Source organism: Lytechinus variegatus, chromosome 7 (genome assembly GCF_018143015.1).
Source record: "Lytechinus variegatus isolate NC3 chromosome 7, Lvar_3.0, whole genome shotgun sequence".
In the NCBI taxonomy this organism is placed as follows: Eukaryota; Metazoa; Echinodermata; class Echinoidea; order Temnopleuroida; family Toxopneustidae; genus Lytechinus; species Lytechinus variegatus.
The window spans coordinates 19,482,464-19,504,176 of NC_054746.1; the positions used below are offsets into that span (position 1 = coordinate 19,482,464).

General features: G+C 34.1%; 1 protein-coding gene across 2 annotated transcripts in view; it reads right to left on the reverse strand.

Moving 5' to 3' along the window:
* LOC121418670 (ubiquitin carboxyl-terminal hydrolase 34-like) overlaps nucleotides 1–21,713 on the reverse strand; it is an 87,491-nt gene that overhangs the window by 7,123 nt on the left and 58,655 nt on the right. The window contains exons 41-71 of one of the 2 annotated variants that reach the window (XM_041612654.1): nucleotides 21,437–21,649; nucleotides 20,714–20,770; nucleotides 19,839–19,916; nucleotides 19,256–19,350; nucleotides 18,335–18,504; nucleotides 17,641–17,867; nucleotides 17,399–17,452; nucleotides 16,948–17,061; nucleotides 16,207–16,347; nucleotides 15,606–15,719; nucleotides 15,206–15,286; nucleotides 14,482–14,564; nucleotides 13,872–13,956; nucleotides 13,288–13,374; nucleotides 11,527–11,601; nucleotides 10,877–11,071; nucleotides 10,398–10,502; nucleotides 9,828–9,872; nucleotides 9,201–9,299; nucleotides 8,442–8,586; nucleotides 7,790–7,887; nucleotides 7,038–7,119; nucleotides 6,182–6,267; nucleotides 5,777–5,860; nucleotides 5,109–5,215; nucleotides 4,347–4,524; nucleotides 3,721–3,875; nucleotides 3,134–3,212; nucleotides 2,365–2,491; nucleotides 1,929–2,036; nucleotides 166–273 (exon numbers count right to left, since the gene is read on the reverse strand). In XM_041612654.1, the coding sequence (XP_041468588.1) occupies nucleotides 166–273; nucleotides 1,929–2,036; nucleotides 2,365–2,491; nucleotides 3,134–3,212; nucleotides 3,721–3,875; nucleotides 4,347–4,524; nucleotides 5,109–5,215; nucleotides 5,777–5,860; nucleotides 6,182–6,267; nucleotides 7,038–7,119; nucleotides 7,790–7,887; nucleotides 8,442–8,586; nucleotides 9,201–9,299; nucleotides 9,828–9,872; nucleotides 10,398–10,502; nucleotides 10,877–11,071; nucleotides 11,527–11,601; nucleotides 13,288–13,374; nucleotides 13,872–13,956; nucleotides 14,482–14,564; nucleotides 15,206–15,286; nucleotides 15,606–15,719; nucleotides 16,207–16,347; nucleotides 16,948–17,061; nucleotides 17,399–17,452; nucleotides 17,641–17,867; nucleotides 18,335–18,504; nucleotides 19,256–19,350; nucleotides 19,839–19,916; nucleotides 20,714–20,770; nucleotides 21,437–21,649 (3,475 nt within the window). Of the gene's footprint in view, nucleotides 1–160; nucleotides 274–1,928; nucleotides 2,037–2,364; nucleotides 2,492–3,133; nucleotides 3,213–3,720; nucleotides 3,876–4,346; nucleotides 4,525–5,108; nucleotides 5,216–5,776; nucleotides 5,861–6,181; nucleotides 6,268–7,037; nucleotides 7,120–7,789; nucleotides 7,888–8,441; nucleotides 8,587–9,200; nucleotides 9,300–9,827; nucleotides 9,873–10,397; nucleotides 10,503–10,876; nucleotides 11,072–11,526; nucleotides 11,602–13,287; nucleotides 13,375–13,871; nucleotides 13,957–14,481; nucleotides 14,565–15,205; nucleotides 15,287–15,605; nucleotides 15,720–16,206; nucleotides 16,348–16,947; nucleotides 17,062–17,398; nucleotides 17,453–17,640; nucleotides 17,868–18,334; nucleotides 18,505–19,255; nucleotides 19,351–19,838; nucleotides 19,917–20,713; nucleotides 20,771–21,436; nucleotides 21,650–21,713 lie in introns of those variants that run through there. The other variant, XM_041612652.1, reaches the window with a different exon arrangement.

Consider the following 21,713-nt stretch of genomic DNA (forward strand, 5'->3'; position numbering starts at 1 on the left):
TCATAAAATATTCACTTTGGAATAGATTTATTTGGGGATATTTTTACTATTACAATGATTATACGCGATATAAAGATAGCAACAATATGAGATATTAAGAGAGCAACAATGAGACATTTTCCAAACAGGACTACATATTTTGATAGTAAAGCATGAATATCTAACCTGAAATATTAGACTGTTGTTGGAACTGTCGATGAGCATGGTGCATCAGTGGTACTACCCTCTGAACAAAGTCATGTGGGTACAAGGTCACCATGCTATGAAGGACACCTGAAAGTTAAATACAGGAGAGAAACATGAGCACATATGATAAACACGCTACAGCCATGGTCTGTCAGTATAAATCTACTTCTTCTTCAGGGTACTGCCCATCAGGGTTGTCACAGGGTATTCTTTAACTGTGGAAATTATATAATAAAGCATTCATTCAAATACTAGTAGGTTTTTTCAGGGCTTAAACATCAAAGATATCATTGTCACCAAACTGTAATTATTTTCAATATTTCACATTTTTTTTTATAAGTGTAGACCAACTATTTTTAATGATAACATGGGTATTACTGAAACATAGAATGTCATCAATTGTGATTCCTTGTGTTTCTTGTGATCTACTGCATGTAGATCCCTTTATGTCACACTTTCCAACATATGCTGCTTTGAAATTAATTTTAATCTTAATTTTTAATCTAAAAGCTGCAAACCAGTATTCACACAAATATTCAACATCAAACTTAAAGGAGAATGAAACCATTGGAACAAGATAGCTTGTGTGAAAACAGAAAAATCAAAGAAACAGATCAACGAAAGTTTGAGAAAAATCGGACAAATAATGAGAAAGTTATGAGCATTTGAATATTGCGATCACTAATGCTATGGGGATAGCAAATTGGCAATGCGACAAAGATGTGTGATGTCACTTGTGAACAACTCTCCCCATTACTTTAGTATATATTTCACTTGAATTGCCTCTTTTATCACATCGATCCATAAATCATACTGTTCTTTCTACATGAGGGCATGTAATATATTTTTTAAGAATACATCATGGATAAAGAGTTTGTATCACCATAAGAAAAAGCAAAAAGAGACATTTTGAGGGTATTTTATAGTCCACCAAAGGGAAAGTTGTTCATCAGTGACATCACACATCCTTGTCGCATTGCCAATGTGAGGATCTCCATAGCATTAATGATTGTAATATTCAAATGCTCATAACTTTCTCATTATTTGTCCGATTTTTCTCAAACTTTCTTTATTCTTATTCTTTGATTTTTCTGTTACTACACAACCCTAGTTGTTCCAAAGGTTTCATTCTCCTTTAAATTCACATTTAGTAACATATTCTGCTCTGAAATTAATTATCTTCAACTCTAGCATTCAACTCCGAACTTGAAAGCAAACTTTCTGATAACCTCTCATCTAACATCTCAAACCTTTCACCAGCCACCAACAACAGTGTTCAACATTAGTATTCGACACCAACTGATATTGGTGGCTTCTTGCAAGAAGGGACTAAATAGCGTGCACTTGCGCAAAACATACATTTTCGAGAAAACACAAATTATATTTGACCTTATTTTTGTGCTTTTAGCAGCTAGTGTATCTTTTTCTGTCCTAATTCTTAGATTTTCTGACAAAGAAGATACAAAGAAGATTTTTTTTCTTCATTGATACTTTGTGATTTTATTTAAAACACTCTAAACACTTTCTAATCTTAAGATTGAATATCGTACGCCCTTTTTCCAGGAAGAAAAATATGCAATCCACTGATGAAGTTCCCAGATTAAAGTCGCTAACGTAATGTGCATTCCAGTTCCCGGAAAAAGGCTGCCAGCACGAATCGGTCTTTGCACATACGCACATGTAACTTTTAACATTAGTGTTCAACACCATCGTTAAACACCAACCTTGAAAAGTCCACTTACCGACACACTCAGCCCTGACATTATCTGGCGTGTATGAGTTGAGTAATGTGAGAAGCTTGTGTGCAAAGTCCATCCTCTCGGGAAACTGAAGTAGTGATTGCTTCACTTCTGTAATAACAACATAATGAGAATGAGAGTGATAAGAATCTACATTCTACTGGCATAGCATGGTTAGAGCATAAGAATTACAGAAAATTAAATTGAATTGCTGAAATAATCTTTATCATTCCAATTGTCAGCATCGTGAACTTCATTAGTACTACAAATTTTCACAACAAAACATCAATAATATTATCTACACCACTTCTACTGTTCCTAATATTTACTACTACAACAACTACATTTGCAGCTACTAGTGCTACAACTACTACCACTGTTTTTGCAAGAAGTGCTACAATTATCACTACAATTATGACCAATCCTCAATATAATTTACCTTTCAAGTCTTGTTGCTGAATGGCCACTCTCAAGACAGCATTGGTTGTTGAGAGTAGTTCAACCAGCTCACACGCTACATGGCAGGCGGTAGCTTCATGGTACATCATATGAAGGGTGAAGAAGGCCTAATGATCATGGATAAAAAAAAAAAAACATTTATGTCACCAGGATATTCTAAATACAAATGTGTGATTGTGAGAAACATCACTATTTCATGTATGTCGGATTTGGCCAAAATTTATTGCAACATTTTCGTTAAAAAATTATGAATAAAATTGACGTAAAATACATTTTTTCCCAGAAAAATCAGTATTAGCCTGACATCAATGCACATATTCTTTTGCAGAGTCAAACCAAACATTCATAAGCTGTTCATTTCTCCAGTAGATGATCATCTCTAGTGTTAGCTTGCTTATGTCAGCTCTGGTCCACAAACCACATGAACGAATGAAATAGTGCCTATTCAACTAACCATTAGCATTTGTGCTCTTTTTCTATACTCTGCCTCAACACTCACAGAAAATTGTTCAATTGTTTTTTTTTAATCAATTACACTAATACTTTAAAATGTAACTTGTCATAACTTTGTGTGGCCATACCAGCTTCAAACATGATCCAGCTGGCATGACTTTCATAATACACATGATAAAAGGTTTAATTATCCAATATACCATACTCTGCCTAAAACCTGTTGAAATGATATGAATGTATGATGTTAAAGCACATATATAAATAATAGAAACTACACGTAGGAGAGGGGTACTTACATCAGCTAGTCTGCTAAGACCTTGTTTACTAAGAACCACAGATCTATCCTCATCGTTCTCAATTAATAACCTGAAGGCACTGTATAGAAAATAATAGTTGAAGTGAATACATTTATTTCATTTTATTAATGAATTCATAATCAAATTCTTCATCCATCCATTCAATCAATCATTCATTCATCTACCGAGTCATTGAACCATCTATCCCACCTTTCCACCCAACTTTCTATCTATTCATCCATCCTTTCTTTCTTCTTTGTATTCACTCAGTCATCCCCCAATCAAGCAATATTCATCCATCCATCCTTCCGTCAATCAATTTATTAATCCATCCTTCCATCCATTCATTCATCCATCCACCCATTCATCCATCTCCACTTCAATTTATCCACTTATCTATCTACCCATTCATTCATCCATCCATCCTTTCATTCCCCAATCATCCAAATTTCCATTCAACCTTTCATCCATTTGATCATCAACAAACAAATATCCCTCATTTATCCATCCATTCATCCCATCTTTCCACCCAAAATTATATTTATCCATCCATTCAATCTAGTAATAATCAGATTCCACCATCTAACCTAATGAGTGTTGTCCAGCATGAGCTCCTTTCCAGACATTCCAGATAGCAGAGGAGTGTCATCTTCTTGAACTCTGTAATGTGTTCCTCTTCATCATCGATGTCACCTCGTCTTGTTACAAACAGCTTCATCATCCTGAACAACTCTTCAACAACCTGATCAATGGAAAATAGATTAAAATCATAATAGATAATGAAATTAATAGAGGTATCTGTCAGATACAACATATTGCAAAATGTGTCATTTCTCATTACATCCTGTTACCTATCAATCAATCTACCTTTCCACGAATCTATTTATCTATCTATCTATCTATTTGTATATCTATCTATTCAGCCGTACTTTGGCAAAAGGAAGCAAGTTACAAGAGTATCATTTGTTGTAAATGAGCAATGTGCGTTTGTCATTAACATAGGTGTCATTGCAACTTAACAGCATATTTTCTTCAATATCTTTCCATAGAACGATTACTTCTTCCCAAAATTTTGCCTGAATGTGCAACATACAAAGGGTATTTCAGAAACAACAATAACTCAAATTTGACTGATGTGTCACTTGCTTCCTTTTGCCAAAGTAGGGCAGTATTCATATCTCTCTCTATTTTGCTCTGTACAATTTACACATACCATAGGATACTGGTTAGCATGTGGAGTGAGATACTTGAAAGCCCATTGCATGTTTTGATGCGTTGAAAGCATTCTTGAGAACTGTGGACTCTGGTGGCAGCATAACCTCAGGAGACCGTAGTACGCTGGCAGCATGATACGATTGAATACCACCACTTCTTGATCATCATGATCAGCACTATAAAAGAGATCACGGGCACATGAAAGCAGGGAAATAAAAAATATTGATTCTGGATGTTGACTATTCATCCAATTGTTATTTATGCCAAATTACATTTTATTTTAAACCCAATTGAGATTTACAGGGGTTCTTGCATTTTTATTTATTAAACATTTTTGGGGCCAGATTGGCCTATGCATATCTTCCTTGTACAATAAAAAAAGCATGATATTTCTACACGTTCAAGCCATTTTTTTTTCACTTGGAGCCTATCTACATACAAGATGTGAAATAATGTACAACAATTTGCAATGATTTCTGAATCCGAATTTGTTTTGTGTACAGAAAAAAGGGGATCTTTCCTTCAATCGGCAGCCCACTGAGATTTTGACAAATTCTATTTCCATCAATTAGGACTTCACAGTTTTAAACTTTGTCATTAGTATCTACATTTACATTTATTTTATTCAGAGTCCAAGTATTTCAATTTTTGAAAATGAAGCAATAAAAGAAATATTATTGTGATATAAACTGAATGATAATAAATGAATGTGACAAAATGAATAAAACATTATTCCATGTATAATTTTGTTTTTACTTACAGAATGTAGTTGTATGGGATGTGCTTCATAACGGTGTGGTTGGTTATGATGAGTTCTACATTGTCTGGATAGTCTACACAGGCATTATACCAAAACTGTAACAGGGCCTGGAATTAAATGATAAAATTGATGTATAAACATCATAAGAAGACAGAAGGATGATGAAAACATACCAGTGCACTGCATCATCACCACCACCATTATCATCATCAATAACATCACTATCATTGTCACCACCATCCTCATCATCACTATTATCAACATTACCACAGTCATCATCAACAACACCATCATTACAATTACCATAGTCACTACGTTCATCACTACAACAATTATCACCATCATTTTCATCACCACCTTAATCAACATCATTACCATTGTCATCTCCATCATCATCATCATCATCATCATCATCATCATCATCATCATCATCATCATCATCATCATCATCATCATCATCATCATCATCATCATCATCATCATTATCATCATCATCATCATCATCATCATCATCACCATCATTATGATTACCACAACCATAACTACCACAATCATCATCATCATCATCATTATCATCATCACCACCATTACCATCACCATCATCTTCATCCCCACCACAATCACCATCAACCATCATTCTCCTCATAATCTATGATTGCCTAACTTACCTGTTTGTTGTGGTTGCATGAGATGGGTGGCTCTGATAACTTGGGTTGGTACAGATTCCATAGATCCATGAAATGGGCAGAGAACTGAAATGAACAAATAATAGTATCATTTCATAGTTTATAACATAAAACAATCACTATAACAATAGGTAATGTTTATATAGTGCTTTATAGAGATTGTTCCATAACCCTAGCCTTAATATGGCCCATCAAAATAATCAACCTCACATCTGAGTGCTAAAAAAAAAAAAAAAGGGATATAGATCACAATCAATTTTGTAATTAATAATTCTAAACTCTTAAGGCAAATTATAGCTTGTAACTTGCAACTGGTCAATTGATTGATGATATTCATGAACCAGGTGATGTTATGTACATGTTGAGAAGATTTGTTGTTTCTCTTACCATTCTCTTCTCAGCTCTAGAGATAAGGCAATGATTGAGTACAGCAAAGTAAGCTACCAGCTTAGAAGTACCATGGGCTGTTACATCTGTACATGAAAGAAAACACAAAATTAGCATATCATAGTGAATCCGATAGCAGTCCAAATTTTTAAAATCCAGTTTGTTCTGAAAGGGGGTGACCAGACTTATCTCACACTTGTAGTAATTACCCTTACTCTCTCCTCCAACTTTGCATGATTCAATGCATCTTCTATCTTTAAACCAACCTTGCACTTATTCAATAAAATATATTTTTATTTATGACAGCACAACTCCTAAATTATAGAGTCACCACACTGAAACTGAAATTATCCCTTTTATGAATTTAATATGTGTAAGTACGTTTCAGTATTTTTACTAGCTCTTTTCTTTAGACTTATAGGTTATTAGGAAAGATAATATCAGTTCTTTTGTAAAAGTTACAAACTCATTATCTTTAAATGATACATGCTAACATCAAAGCTGCCTGAAAAATTCTGATTTTTTTGATGAAATTATATAAAAAATGTTTCTTTACTGACAACTTAATAAGAATTAAAGAATGAAAAATATAAGTTCAAAACCATTTGCTTAAAGAATAATAGAAATCAATGCTCCAAAATATATCTGGTTTGACAACCAAACTATCCCGATACCACTGTAATGTATGGTTGTTAAAATATGCAAATACACAAGAGTAATAATATTCTACAAGTCCTGGGTGAATATTCATAATAACAATACACATACTACATGTTCTACTGCACTTAATTTTATTACATGCCAATAAAATCAATGCACTGCTCATTGTATTTATAGCTAAGGTAGAGTAACTTACCAACATAGTGTTTAGCTCTGGGGAGAAGTGATAGGAGCAATGAGTAGATCTGATGTAACACCATCAGAGACTCTGGAGCCAGCTGAAAACAAAACAATAATAAAAAGATTGGTTAAACTACATTTTGTTATTAGTACAAGAATAGTGAATAATTTGTTTTACACTAAAATTTGGTGATTACAAGAAAAGTGTTGACTTTTTGTTGTAGGTGTTTGACAGATTTTTATATCAGCTTAGCATCTCACTACGTGTTGAGCTACCAATAATGTGATTTGGACCATTGTTTTTTTTTTGTAGATTATGATTAATCATGAGAGCTTAGGAAGGCAATATAAATTGTGCTTTGAAAAAAAAACATCGACATGAATACCATACTTAAAATCACCAAGAATATTATCTGTATTGAATTAACAGACATCTATCATCTTCCCATTGATTAACTTTCATCCTTCCATTGTTTCTTTCTTTCCATTCAAACAACTACTTTGGTGGGCAATTATCTACCCTCCCATCAAGATAAAAAGATCATTACAAACTTGGAATTATTGAAAGTAAAATTTATGTTCATACAACCATCCTTGAGATTTCTTCATTCCAATGTCATCAGATATCTAGAGTGTCTCCCTAACATTCATAACGAATTTGCAGCTCTGTAATCTTAATGCTAATGTAATAATTTAAACCAAACTCTAGTAGTCACAGTAAGCAATAATTTTCAATTTTTCCTGCATTGGGCCCATTGATCAACTTACTCTGATCTCTCTTTGTGGACTATGGAGTGATCTTGCTGATCTGAATGATTGTCTGAAGTGAGGATCAGGTACCAGGGAGATTAGCAGGAAGGCAGCAGCTACAAGACAAACAACAAACGAAAAATACAAAAAAAAACAGTTTCATTCACTCAGCAAAACTGACATTCTGATATTTATTATTGAACTAAACTGAATTTTGAAATGAAAGACAGAAAATAGGGTCCTGCCTCACAAAGAATTGTGATAGATATAATCAATGACAATTATAGAAAGCTGAGATGCCAAAATCTAATATGCTTACATGTAAGTTTATATTAATTATTAATAATAATAATCATTATCATTAATAATTGATAATAACTATCATTAATGATTATTTATAATTTTTATTAATTATTATTATCATTATATATTAATTATTATTATTTCATGTATACAACAGCCTATAGAGAGCCTGACATTGGGTGGTGCTCATTATTATTCTATTCTAATTTTTGTGCCAACCATGCGCTGTTATTTTTCAAAAATGTTATTATCATTCTGCCTAGAAATCAAAATACTTCAAATTCCTTTTTTATTTCCAGCCAGATTTGGACTTAGAATGGCACTAAATTCTTTTCATCGACATGAAAGAATTTGGAAAAAAACTTACCATTTCGGACCCTGTTGTTCTGATGGATAAGGAACATCTCCACCCATCTGTCTATATGATGTAGAACCCAGTGATGGGCTAGCTTGTTCCTAGGGACCTGGGCTGCTAACCAGTCCAGGACCTGCTGCGGGTTGTACTCAGAGATCTACATGTACACAGAATAAATGAAAATTAGTTCAATACAGACTTTACAAATACTTTTTTTAAATAGGGATTGAACCATTTCAGACCTTTTGGTACACCAGACCATAACTTGCAATTATACTTAATTGAACAATTCACTGTATTTTTCATGTAAAAGGGTACTGACAAAATAATACGAAAATATATACATCTGAATTATTCTCTGTATATATTGTCAATAGTGTAGCTATTGATGTGGTTCATTAAGTATCTAAATTCTATATGCAGTATATGCTAGACACAAGTCTGTGATTTGGTCTAGCTTTAGGCAAGCAACTGGTCCTTCGAATTATTGTGATCAGCCTCTTTACCATCATCAATAGTATTACAATGAAACAGATATAAAAAGATCACCCAAGGCAAACAACAAAGGTCTTTATGAGTAGGTCTGGACAGGTTATTGTAATATAATTCCATTGGTGATTACTATTCAAGAAAAATTATTAACTTGTGGTGTTTTATATAGAGGTGGTCCTCCTACACAGGTTCAACTGTAATATTCAAGGGAAACAAAACCTGTGGTCTTTATACACTGATGGTCCTTTTATAGAGAATGTTGCTAAAGCAGGTACTTACATCCCATATTCTTTGAAGGATGATAGGTGTAAAGGAGGAACATCCTGGTGGTACAGGTTCCACCAGAAGGGATAACATCTTGAAGAATGGGATACCAGCCTGAAAGGAAAACAGATCACATTCGAATTGCCAACAGACATCTTCACGATGAATGGAAATATCTCATTTTCTTGGTATCCTAGCCTGTATTCAATAGCCTTTCAGCATTTTTTAAATTTGAACTAACTCATTTATCTTTCCAATGCCATGATACTGGATAAATACATGTACATAGAAAAAAAGATCAAAAGGTATTGTCTGCAAGCAGATTAACTGTTCACACTATTTTGCTCTGATTAAGTTTCTTTGCAATAATAAACAGACCAATCTGGTCTTCAAAGTAATGACATTTTTTGAAATATTCAATGATCAGAATAGCCTTTTGTTATATTGTATGTATTCAAAATTTAAATTTTATGTGGACAATTTCATACTGATGAGTATGGCTCATATATGAATAATTTTGTTGAATGAAATAAGGAGTGCAAATTAAAAGAAAATCCCAGATAAAAGAATGATCAGTTAAAAGAATGCATTATATTACTGGCTAATGGACTTAAAAGAATGAGGGGTTATGGCCATATTTACCTCTGGACTGAGCTTGCTGATTGCATTGAATATCATGGAGATGAGCTGAATAATGCAAAGAAAAAAAAAGAAAATTACTAGGACAAAAAGTAAAATATAATGAATGTAAATTATATCAATGTAAAATAAACTCATTATCTACACCACATTTTTATGGTTGAAATTACTTACTCTTCTAAATCACTAAGAGTTATCTGTCTATGATACAGATAATAATGTTTTAATTAAAAAAAAAATTGTCGCTGCAGCTTTTCAATGTATTTCTATAACATTTAGGCTCATACTCAGAAGTCCAGTTTAACCTAGACCAGTCTAAATCTGTGCTAAAATCACAATTCTGTTTATACTGTATGTTCCCTTCTTTGTTTCCACTTGCTTTCATGATGAAGTAAAATATTCCAGTAATCATTCTTTAGAGTTATGGTTGATTTGAGTATCAAATGAGTTGACTGATTGAACGTGTACTGTTAGATATTTGTGTCACAATCGGCTCTCCATAATTAAACCACAACTTTAGACCAGAGTTAAAAAGGAAACCCAAGTTCAGAAATACCGGCCATAGAGACTGACCTGTTCAGCCAATTTGGGTTGGAAGCGAGTGAGTCTGAAGATAAGGTTCCTTGTTTGCTGAAGATTGATGTTGTCTCGGATTTGTTGAAACAGGAATGGAAAACCCTGAAAATAAATAAGAGAATAAACAACTTCTTCACCAAGGTAACCAACAGTGTTATGGCTACACTGATTGTTGAAATCACCAGTTTAGAAATCAACAGTAAAGCCTCCTTCATACACAGTGAATAACAAAATATAAAATTGGCATCTTGTAAATTTACACATCTCTCAATAAAAATAAAAATTATATGCAACATTCATAAAAATAAAATAGATATTTTCTCTGACACTTAAAATGAATTGTACAATGGAAAAGTTACTCATAAATATAGAAACATTTCTTCATATTTGGACTTAATAATACATTCTCTCCAATAAATGGTTTTTCCTTTCACCAAATAAGACACACTGTCAAGGAAGCATGCCCTGTACCATACCTTTCCTCCAACAAGTACAGCATAGTCATTATGAGAGAGAAGTAGCCTTCGGTCTGTCCTGGAGGACTCTACAAGATATGCTATCAGAGAGATCATCTTTTCCAACGATGTCGGCTTGTACTTGTCTTCTGTCAGTGATATGACGTCATCATCGTCGTCTTCATCATCATTCTCATCATCGGATATGACCTCCACCTTCAAACACAAACAACAATATATTTCTCATCAATTATAATTGTAAACCTAGTCACAGAAAGGATGAAACTCTTTGTAAATGAGCCCCTGATTTAATTCACAACAAGGATGGTGCTATTGATTAGAAAAGTAGGAAATAATATACAATGGGCCATTGTCTGCACAAGTGTTTTATATGGTAGAAAATATGTTTAATAAGTAGGACTATCTACTTTTGACTGACAAATTGTATTGCTTTCACAAGGTGTTGATTTTCATTTTTTCCCTTAAAAATATAATTCTATTAGTTGAGATAATAATTGTCAAAGAATCTATGCTCCATGATATAAAATTCACCATATTAAAGACTCTGTCACTATAATAATGGGAATAAATAGAAAAAAAAAGGTTTGCTCTGTCAATATTCATTACAGATTCAACTTTTAAATGATGTTAAGCAGATGTACATTACTTACATAATCAGCTGCTTTTGTTCCCAGATAGAAGTTTGCCATAATGGATATAGCCTCTACGGATGTCAGGAATTGAGCCTAGAAGGGGAAAAACATGTAATATCATAAAATGATGAATATGGAAAGGATTAACAGGGAAAGGATAAGAGATGAACAAAAGGAAGAAGGAAAAACATGTAAAGAATGAAATAAGATGAGAAAGATGGTAAGAAATTAGAGGACAAGAAAAATGGGGTGGAGAAAAAGAGAAAGGGATCATGAAATATGAGAATGGAGTGAAGAGAAGATAGTGGATGAAGAGGAAATGATAAAGAAAAGAGAAAGGGAGAGAAAGAAAGAGAAATAAATAGAAGGAGAAAGGGAGAGAAAGAGGAGAAGCAGGATAGAAGATCAAAATGAGATATAGGTAAGGAAATGTAGATTATAAATTCAGAATTTTCAAAATATTGAAACCAACCTGAGATAAACACAACACAAGTGGAATGCCTCTGGCCGTCTCACCTGCATCACGCGGTTCAATATAGCAGCAGTGCTGACTTTGAATACTACTCTAACTCGCACAAGATGTTCAGTGATACATGGTTACTCTTATGTCCACTTTTTATGAACTAGACCAATAAACTTACAGAGATATGATGGTTATTCAACAAAAAAACCCAACATGGCCAAAGTTCATTGACCTTACATGACCTTTGACCTTGATCATGTGACCTGAAACTCGAACAGGATGTTCAGTGATACTTGATTACTCTTATGTACAAGTTTCATGAATCAGATCCATAAACTTTCAAAGTTATGATGGTAATTCAACAGATACACCCATTCGGCCAAAGTTCATTGACCTTTGACCTTGGTCATGTGACCTGAAACGCGCACAGGATGTTCAGTGATACTTGATTACTCTAATGTCCAAGTTTAATGAACTAGACCAATAAACTTTCAAAGTTATGATGGTAATTCAACAGATACCCCCGATTCGGCCAAAGTTCATTGACCCTAAATGACCTTTGACCTTAATCATGAGACCTGAAACTTGCACAAAATTTTCAGTGATGCTTGATTACTATTATGTCCAAGTTTCATGAATCAGATCCATAAACTTTCAAAGTTATGATGGGAATTCAACAGATATCCCCAATTCGGCCAAAGTTCATTGACCCTAAATGACCTTTGACCTTGGTCATGTGACGTGAAACTCGTGCAGGATGTTCAGTGATACTTGATTAAACTTATGTCCAAGTTTCATGAACTAGGTCCATATATTTTGTAAGTTATGATGACATTTCAAAAACTTAACCTCAGGTTAAGATTTTGATGTTGATTCCTCCAACATGGTCTAAGTTCATTGACCCTAAATGACCTTTGACCTTGGTCATGTGACATGAAACTCTAATAGGATGTTCAGTAATACTTGATTAACCTTATGGCCAAGTTTATTAACTAGGTCCATATACTTTCTAAGTTATGACGTCATTTCAAAAACTTAACCTCAGGTTAAGATTTGATGTTGACGCCGCCGCCGCCGGAAAAGCGGCGCCTATAGTCTCACTCTGCTTCGCAGGTGAGACAAAAATGGACATTAGTACTCTCAAATAAGCATGACCACTGTATAGTGTCACCACAATGAAAAGTAGCTGTTTATGGAGTGCTGTTTTAAAGATTTGAATCATGTTTGTCTCTCAAAGACAATTATTAATTGAAATTGAATTTAATTTAATTGAAAAGCAAGAAGTACCAAAAAGTAAAGTAGGATTTGGATTTTACCTCGTCTTCACCAATCTTGGCAAAATCATAGAGAACAGAGAAGTACTCTGTCAGATGCTTGCATTGTGGTCGAACTCCGACTGAAATCTGTAAAAAAAATATTAAAAATTCAAGAATTTTAGATTAATTCATATAACAATATTAATGATACTAATAATGTATCATCATTACAATAATAGCTAAGTTAAAGATTGACATAAATGGAAAGAGTTTGTGAGCAACTATAATGATATTCAATATTAAACACAATTTCTGCCTGGGCTGGTAAATTCTACACGTTTAATTTAAAAAAAACAATCAATCAATTTTTTACAATTTTTTACAACAGTAATTTGTAGCTTGTCAGTGATTTTAAATGACAATTCGTTCTGAGCCAATCAGATGCAATGATTTCAGTAGCTTAAAATAGTCGAAAATGAAAAATCTCTGTCTCCTGTTTCATGAAATGCCCCCCCCCCCAGCTTTGGTACATTTAGAGACTTACATCTTTGATTTACAGGTAACAGTCCAATTCATAAGGAGAGGATAAATGGATCCATTATAATGAATAGATTGTAAGGTTAATATTCTCTGAACAGTCTTACCACAAGAAGGAGTTTCTTGATGAACCTCGTCACACACGATACATTGCCAATCTCATCGGGTTGAATATCATGCTCATCATGATTGCTAGAGTTTGCAAGAAATATAAACGTAGAAAAATTAATCAATAAAGGGATTTTATTAGTATTTGGTTTTCGATCAAACTTTATTGTGAAGGAATTAAACATCTTCCAGTTGCTACTTTCTTCATCCAATAGCAAAATGGTTAATATTGTTAAAGTTTGTAGAACTTCTTGGTTTTCAGGTTGCTATCTGTTTTAAATTGAATTTTAACTGGAAGCTGTAACAAAAACAATGCAATAAATTCAAGTGGTAATTGAAGCTGAAAAGCATAATAAAACTTAATCAAAAAGTAGGAGCAACATGCCAAGGAAGTTTAGCCACAAAAAATCACTTTCAGTCAAAATGTTAGTCTTTACATCACAAAGTTTAATAAATATGGAATAATTACTATATATGTAGGCTTGTTCACATGTACACCTTTTCATTAATACAATAATGACATGATTTATTTCAAGTTTAATTTTGTACAATGATCCAACCACAATGAAGTGAAACCCTATTCAATAAACCTTTTTTTCTTGCACTTACCCTTCTATGACAGCATGTAGATAGAGTGGTGCATGTTTCTCTCTCAGCTGTCTGATCACATGAATACATAGCCTCTGGAACAACTGAGAAGGGAGAAGAGACGAGATCATGAAAAATCATTCTTGTAAGCCGATCACACACTACAAGATCCGACTAAGACGCGATTTTGTAACAAATCAAATTATGCATCGAATGTGAAAGATTCAAGTAATAATAATATATAATAATAATTGGATTTATATAGCACTTTTCAAGAGGATGCAAAGTGCTATTAATGGCAAAGTACAATTATTTTAATTGAGATTCTGTCCAATGCTAAGAATACAAAAAACAGAATTATTCCTAATGGTCGGAGTAATGCTCATATCGGCTTGAAGTTGCAGCTAATGATGACATCGTTATGATTTGGAATTGAATTTGCTTCTATTCCTACAGGAGGCTCAAATTGGATTTTAGTATACATACCACCATTCGGAACATTGATCGTTAGATTTCACATTTGGAATGTTGATATCGAATGCTAATACAATTTCTTTGGAAATCAGACTGCAATGGATAGTGTAGTGGAGAGCTTCAGTTTCATGTAGATTTTCAAAGCACTTGTGCATCTATTATAATCATATTTTTATTAACAAAGGTAGGCATTTTAGTTCTATAACTATTGTATCTGAGGGCAATGAATGGTGTATCCAACTGTTTTTTCAATGAACCTTTGAAAACCTACCTGTCTGCAGGTCTGTATAGGACACTTGATGAGGATTTGCTGAGGCCACCAATCATCAGTTGCCATGTAGTCTAAGAACCACTGAAAAACAAGACAGAATAAAACAAAAATTATATATTTTTTTTCACTTCAGGAACAATCAATAACATAACAATGATATTGTCTCTTTTTAAATAAAGGAGACATAAGTTTATTAAGTTCTTATATTGCTTGGAAAAAATCAAGGATAGGAAAAAAAGGTTAAAGGAAAATTTGAAACGAGTAACTTAGCAGGATTGTTTTTCTTCTGATTTTTATCATTATTGTTAAAATTAATTTCCCTCACCATTCATCAAGAACACTACACACTGTAAATACTTCCTCACAAAATTGTGGGAGCTTGATAAAGAAAATTCCTTACCTCACAAGCTAAGGGGCAGGTATGAAACTGATTGGTCATTAACTCCATCCATTGTTTGGTGTTAGGTTTCTCCTTGGAATGAATCAATGTTTCCAACATGAACGATGTAGTCAGCTTAACAAAGAAAGGAACAAGAACCACTCTAAAAGTAAGTCAAGGTTTATAGATCATACAGAAACATACATGGAATTGATTGGTTATTAACTCCAGGCATTGCATGATGTTAGGTTTCTCCTTGGAATGAATCAATGTTTCCAACAGAAAAAAAACATAATCACCTCAACAAAGAAATTAAAAAGAACCACTCTTAAAGTAAGTCAAAGATAATAGATCACATAGAAACATATATGGCATTGATTTAATCATGAAAAATGACTTTCTAAAATTCTTCTTATCCTATTTTCAAGCCTAAAATCCTATTTTTCTTTAAAATTTTGAAAAACCAACCCAAAATCACCATTCTTAAAAGTTTCAAAAATCTTATTTCTAGGGGGAAAAAACCATGTTAAGTGCCAATTTCCCCTTAAAATTCCTGCTAAATAGGATAAAATCCTACTAACTGATAGTTCTAGATGGGGCCTAGAATTGTGGTAGAACTCACCTTTGAAGCAATGAGTTGTACTTCCTGTGGGTTGGGCAAGGTCGCTGGTAGGAAGTTACAAACCTGCCACATGAAATTCATGTAGTTGAGATCAAAGATGTAACTATCCTGTAGGTACCTGGTATTATCCTCCCAAATCCACTGAAAAAAATAGACCAACATGTCAATTAGTGCCAGGTTAATCAAGTTCTATCATATATGTAGACACTTATTCATGGAATGGCTGTGTGTTTAACTAATGCAAGGTGGCAATTCATACACCATAGCTTAGCATATAATTTCAATGATAACTAGCTTTTCCTTTTTATATACAATGAAGCCGACATTTTCCCCCTTATATCAAAATGAATGCTGGCTGTATCATAAAATTGTAGATGACAATTTATACATATTTATATCATATCTGAATAAACCAATTCAATGTAAATTAGCATTTCCTTCTTAAAAAAAATTGCAGTCTACTTTTCCCCACTTATATCACATTATCACATTGTAAGCTGGTGTTTCTATGCATGTTCAACTGACTTTGGATCTCATCATTCAGCTTTTGCACCCCTTACAGCAGTGCCCATGGCATGCAAGAAACCAGTCCTAACTTGAATGTGGCATTCAAGAACATTACAAACATCATGGGATTCAAATCCAGCACTTTTTAAATAAGACCTTGATCAAAGTCATGATCATGATCATCACTACCACTGTCGTGATCATATTACTGGGGGGAATATTTTCAAAACCTACCTCTGCTATCTCCTTTGAGAGGTCTACAGTGGTCTCCGGTGGTTTGACCTTCTCTTTGGGCTCTTCTTCTTCCGGGTCACACTGCTTGTAGAACAGCATGTACGCACTGTGAGTCTGCAAACAACAGAGATGGATGATGAAAATTGTGAGCTTTCAAATTGTTTCATTGATATTAAGGGAGATGGGGCTCCAACATTGATGGTCAGTTAAAGAAAAGTCTTTAATCAAAGTGTTGATGACAAGTATTTATCTAAACTTCTTACCTGTTGAGTCTTAAAATCAAAAGTGAAATAGACCATAAAATGTACTGACGGAAGAATTACATGATATATAGCTACTTTGGGATTTCAATATTTTTTGTTTTATATTTCTTTAGAAAAATAATATACAGGTACAAAAAAAAAACTTGTGTTCTATTTGCTACCGAGAGAATAGAGTGATCAAGACTTACCTTCTCAAAGGAGAAATCCATGTACTTGTCCGTTACAGAGTCATATGTCTTGGTCTGTTAAAAGATGAAATGAATTCAATCAATCTAATTTCATAACAGACTTAAATTTGATTTATTAACCTTCAAACTACCTCACATATCTTTCATACATGCACATACTGACACAATATATCTGCTTCTATAACGAAATAGAGGCTTGGGAAATCTATCATTTAAAGAGTGACCCTTGAACGTTGACTCACCGTCATCTCGCCTCCATAGCACTCAGCTGGCAGCTGCTTGGGGTCAAAGGGCTTGACCTCTGCATCATTGAACATGAACCAGCGATCTTCTTCCTGGTCACGATGAACACGATCCTGGATGAAGCTATAGTAATGGCCCCCGTCAGCTGTACCAGTGTGAACAGTCACACCGATCAGTTCGTAGTGGTAGCTCTGGGGTGGTTGACTGCTGCTAGTTGATGCTACATCTGATGGGGAAAAACGATGATGAGGGTGCATTCAAAAATTAATTTGCAGTTGACTTGTTTTGCATTGATTGGGGAACTTGAGAAAGTTTGACTACATCAAAAAGACCAAGAACATGTAGGTTTTGTAATGAAGATGATATTGTAGTATACATTACAGATTTCTGGTATCTATAAAAGGTATTATGGTACGCTTATTATAACACTACCTTTTTTAGATGAGACCCCCCATCTTTAATCATTGTTATCATCTATCATCAACATCATCATCACAATCATTACCCTCACCTTAATAGAGGAAGCATTGTCATCATCATCATTATCATAATTATTGTCATCATCATCATTGTCACCATTATTGTCATCATCATCATTGTTATCATCATCATTATCACCAACACCACCACCACCATCATCATCATCAGAATCCTCATCACCTTGAAAAAGAAATCAACATATTGGTCACTTACCCGATCCCCTGCCTTTGCTAATGAGCGCCTCCTCTGTGTAGCCTGACATGTCTAGTTGCCTTGGAAAGGAGAAGTGGGTGTTGACTTTCTCCTTCATCATGGTCACCATGTTGAATGTATACCTCATTGTGTTGAAAGATAAGATCTTGGGCAGTGTCTTGAAGCAAGCTCTGTGAGAAAACAAGAGGAAGAGAAAGAGTTACTTTACAAGCATTCAGAACGTCTGCACAGTATTCTCTCGACTGATCGATTCCGTAACTGTTAAGGCCTAAAAATTCTTTTAAATGTTCCAAAGGCAATCCTAATTATAAAACTCGGAACCCTTGAGCTGCTTTCATCAATTGTATCCTAATATGAAAAATATGCATAAATTTGCATAATTAATCAATTACCAATAGTCACAACTGAAATTCAAAAATGATAGACTTGGTGCATGCAAGATTTTGTAGTATCCATGTCAGTGAAAGCAAATATTATAAACAAATATTGAAGAAATATTCTTGGAATTTTTTTTAATATGGCAGTCATTTTGTAATGGAAATTAGGTAGTCATAACATAAGAAATTTGCTTGGGAACCGATCATGTTTGATAAATCACACTGGAATTGTGTGAAATAGACCCGTTTCCAACTTTTACCAGAAAATACTTCAAGAATTCAATAATAATGATATTTCTATAGCGTCTTTTCTTGAAAAGTTATAAAGCACATTACACATAAAGAATTTACAATGAAACAAAACATAACATAAAAGTGAATGAAAAATTAAAGAACTTTGAAAGACCAATGCTGGCAAGCGGGCGTTAATGGAAAAGATGTGTTTTTAGATTTTTCTTGAATACACTGAGTGAAATTGCATTCTTTATAGAATTGGGGAGATTGTTTATCAGTCAGTATAAGGTACTGATAAGGAACCACATACCTCTTCTCAGCTCTAACTTTCTTGCCACACTGTGAGCAGGTGTACATGTTATCTCCTTCTAGTGTGTCCTTCACTGTTACCTCATCCAAAGATTCCTGAACAGATGAAAAAAAAAATGCTATTTGAAATACTCTTTTGGGATTTCAGAAACCAAGGATTCCGGTGCAGATGGAATAGAAAATGTAATTTGAAATAATATTCTGGGATTTCAGGAATCAAAACATATTCCGTCTACATGCATTTTTGTGTGTGTGTGTGTGTGTGCAAGACATTTTGAAATCTCAATACAAATACAACAATTTCAAGTGCAATTATGTCTTCTATTAACAATGACTGCAGAATAAGTTTCATGGATCAAGGAAAAGAGAAAGACAAAAGTGGCATGAGATATAGGCAAGTAGGAAGGTTGGGTTTAAGGGAATTATCTGAATAGTATGAAAAGGAGGGAGAGGCTAAAATCAAATTTCTGTAATTGGGACATAAATCCACAACCATCCCTGAAATTTGAGACTATACTTCTTTTACAACTGGGATTACTATGTGAGGTATGTTGTAATTTGAAAAGTATATGATAGTCACTTACATAAAGATTCTTCATATCAGCCACTTGGCATCTGACAGTAAAGAACTCCTCTGTCGTCTGACTCACATGGGGACAGTCCTATGAATGGAAATGATTTTGGATTCTCATAATTGGAGAAAGATAACCATGCAGAGACCAATGTATTTTACAACTTACAACAAAAGATTGATAAGGTACTTTTTAAGGAAATTGAAAACCAAACATTAGCGAACATGAAACAAGAATCAATAGGCGAGAAAAATTGTGCAGTACATGTATATCAAAATTCTCAACTGTAACACATGCTGAATTCTAAAGTGTAACAAAAGATGATAGGATCAGAACATTTCATTTTTCTTAATCCTGTGATATACATCCCATGTGGTATTAATGTTGCATGTAAATCCCCCTCCCTTGGCCACTGATATGACCAAGCAAGGTCTACAGGCATGCTTTATAACAATCTTAACGCTATATTCTTATGCATTAGGTGCAAAAAAGGGATGTCCTTAGCTAAATAGGTTAATTGTACACCAATGAAAAAAACAATTTTAATGATGTCCTGTTTATCACACAGAGAGAAAATACAAAACAAAATACACTACACAAATTACAACCACTATGACACATATAAGAATCATCCCACACAATAAAAATACAGGAACCCGCAAAAAATTAAGCAAAGACATCTCGGCTTGCACCCAATACATAATTCAAAATATTCAAAAGGCAGAATACACAAGAAGCAATCATTGGACGACAAGTCCGAATCTTGCAAGTTTTATGACTGTTTTCTGCTGTATTTACTGGATACAAGCCAGAAATCTATTTAAATTTGATAAACTTTCTATTAAGACTTAAAACGTTCACAACTTCTGGAAAATGTGCTTACTCACCAAGGATACAACATTGTTTGTCAGCTCTCCTTTAAACAGGCTACTCACAGTGTTTTTCTGTTATAAAACAAAACAAATATTAGGTGACTGAATTTTCACTAATAGCAATGTCATTCCCTCTGCATGACATAATCAATAGACTCTCTTGTTTTGATGCATCCTGAATTCAACAAAATCTGTATCAATTCCGAGAGCTTGATTAGATTTCCATCTATCTGCAGCACTTTCATCCCAAGTTGATAAACTCAATTAATAGGATAGGGTCCTGCAATGAAAGCGAAGTGACTGATCATACAACTAATTTGTATGATTGTTTGTATACTGTGGTCAATGTAATCGACCATGAAAATTTGTTCCACGATCGATGGTCAAATAGGGTGCTTGAAGTGTTTTGGTGTAGTGGTTAAACCCTTGCCCTGTAATCAGAGTTGTGTGTTCTAATCCCATGGAGGCACTAGTGCCCTCTGACAAGACATCAATCTACACCTAGCCCCAATCCAACCAGGTGGTAAAACAGTATCCAATAGAATGGGGAAGTCAATGAGATATGCCTAGTATTTTACCATAGAAACTCCTGCGAGAGAGCTTTCTATTAAGTGGAGAAAATGTGTTTTGGCAAGCCAATAATTTGATTAACAAATAATATATCAGTAAAGTGCTTAGAGACTTCACCTTGGTGTATTTAGCACTTGATAAAAGTAGAATATCATTAACTAGACTTACCAGTCTTGGGGTCATTTCCTCCATCTTACTGATCAGATCAGTAAAGAACTCTGTCATATCCTTCTGTTCTGCTGTGTTCAGGGGCTGCTTGTCCATGGTGTACACCCTGCAGAAGCTACGAGGATTGTACGCCTTCCTCTCGCTCTCCTGGAGATAGGCAAACATCCGCTGGGTCTCGCTCAAGATGCTCGCATGCTTGTTGGCCTCACTTACCTAAAAGAGGACATTACACATATATTCAGAATGATGATACAGTACTTATTTACAATGTTATCTT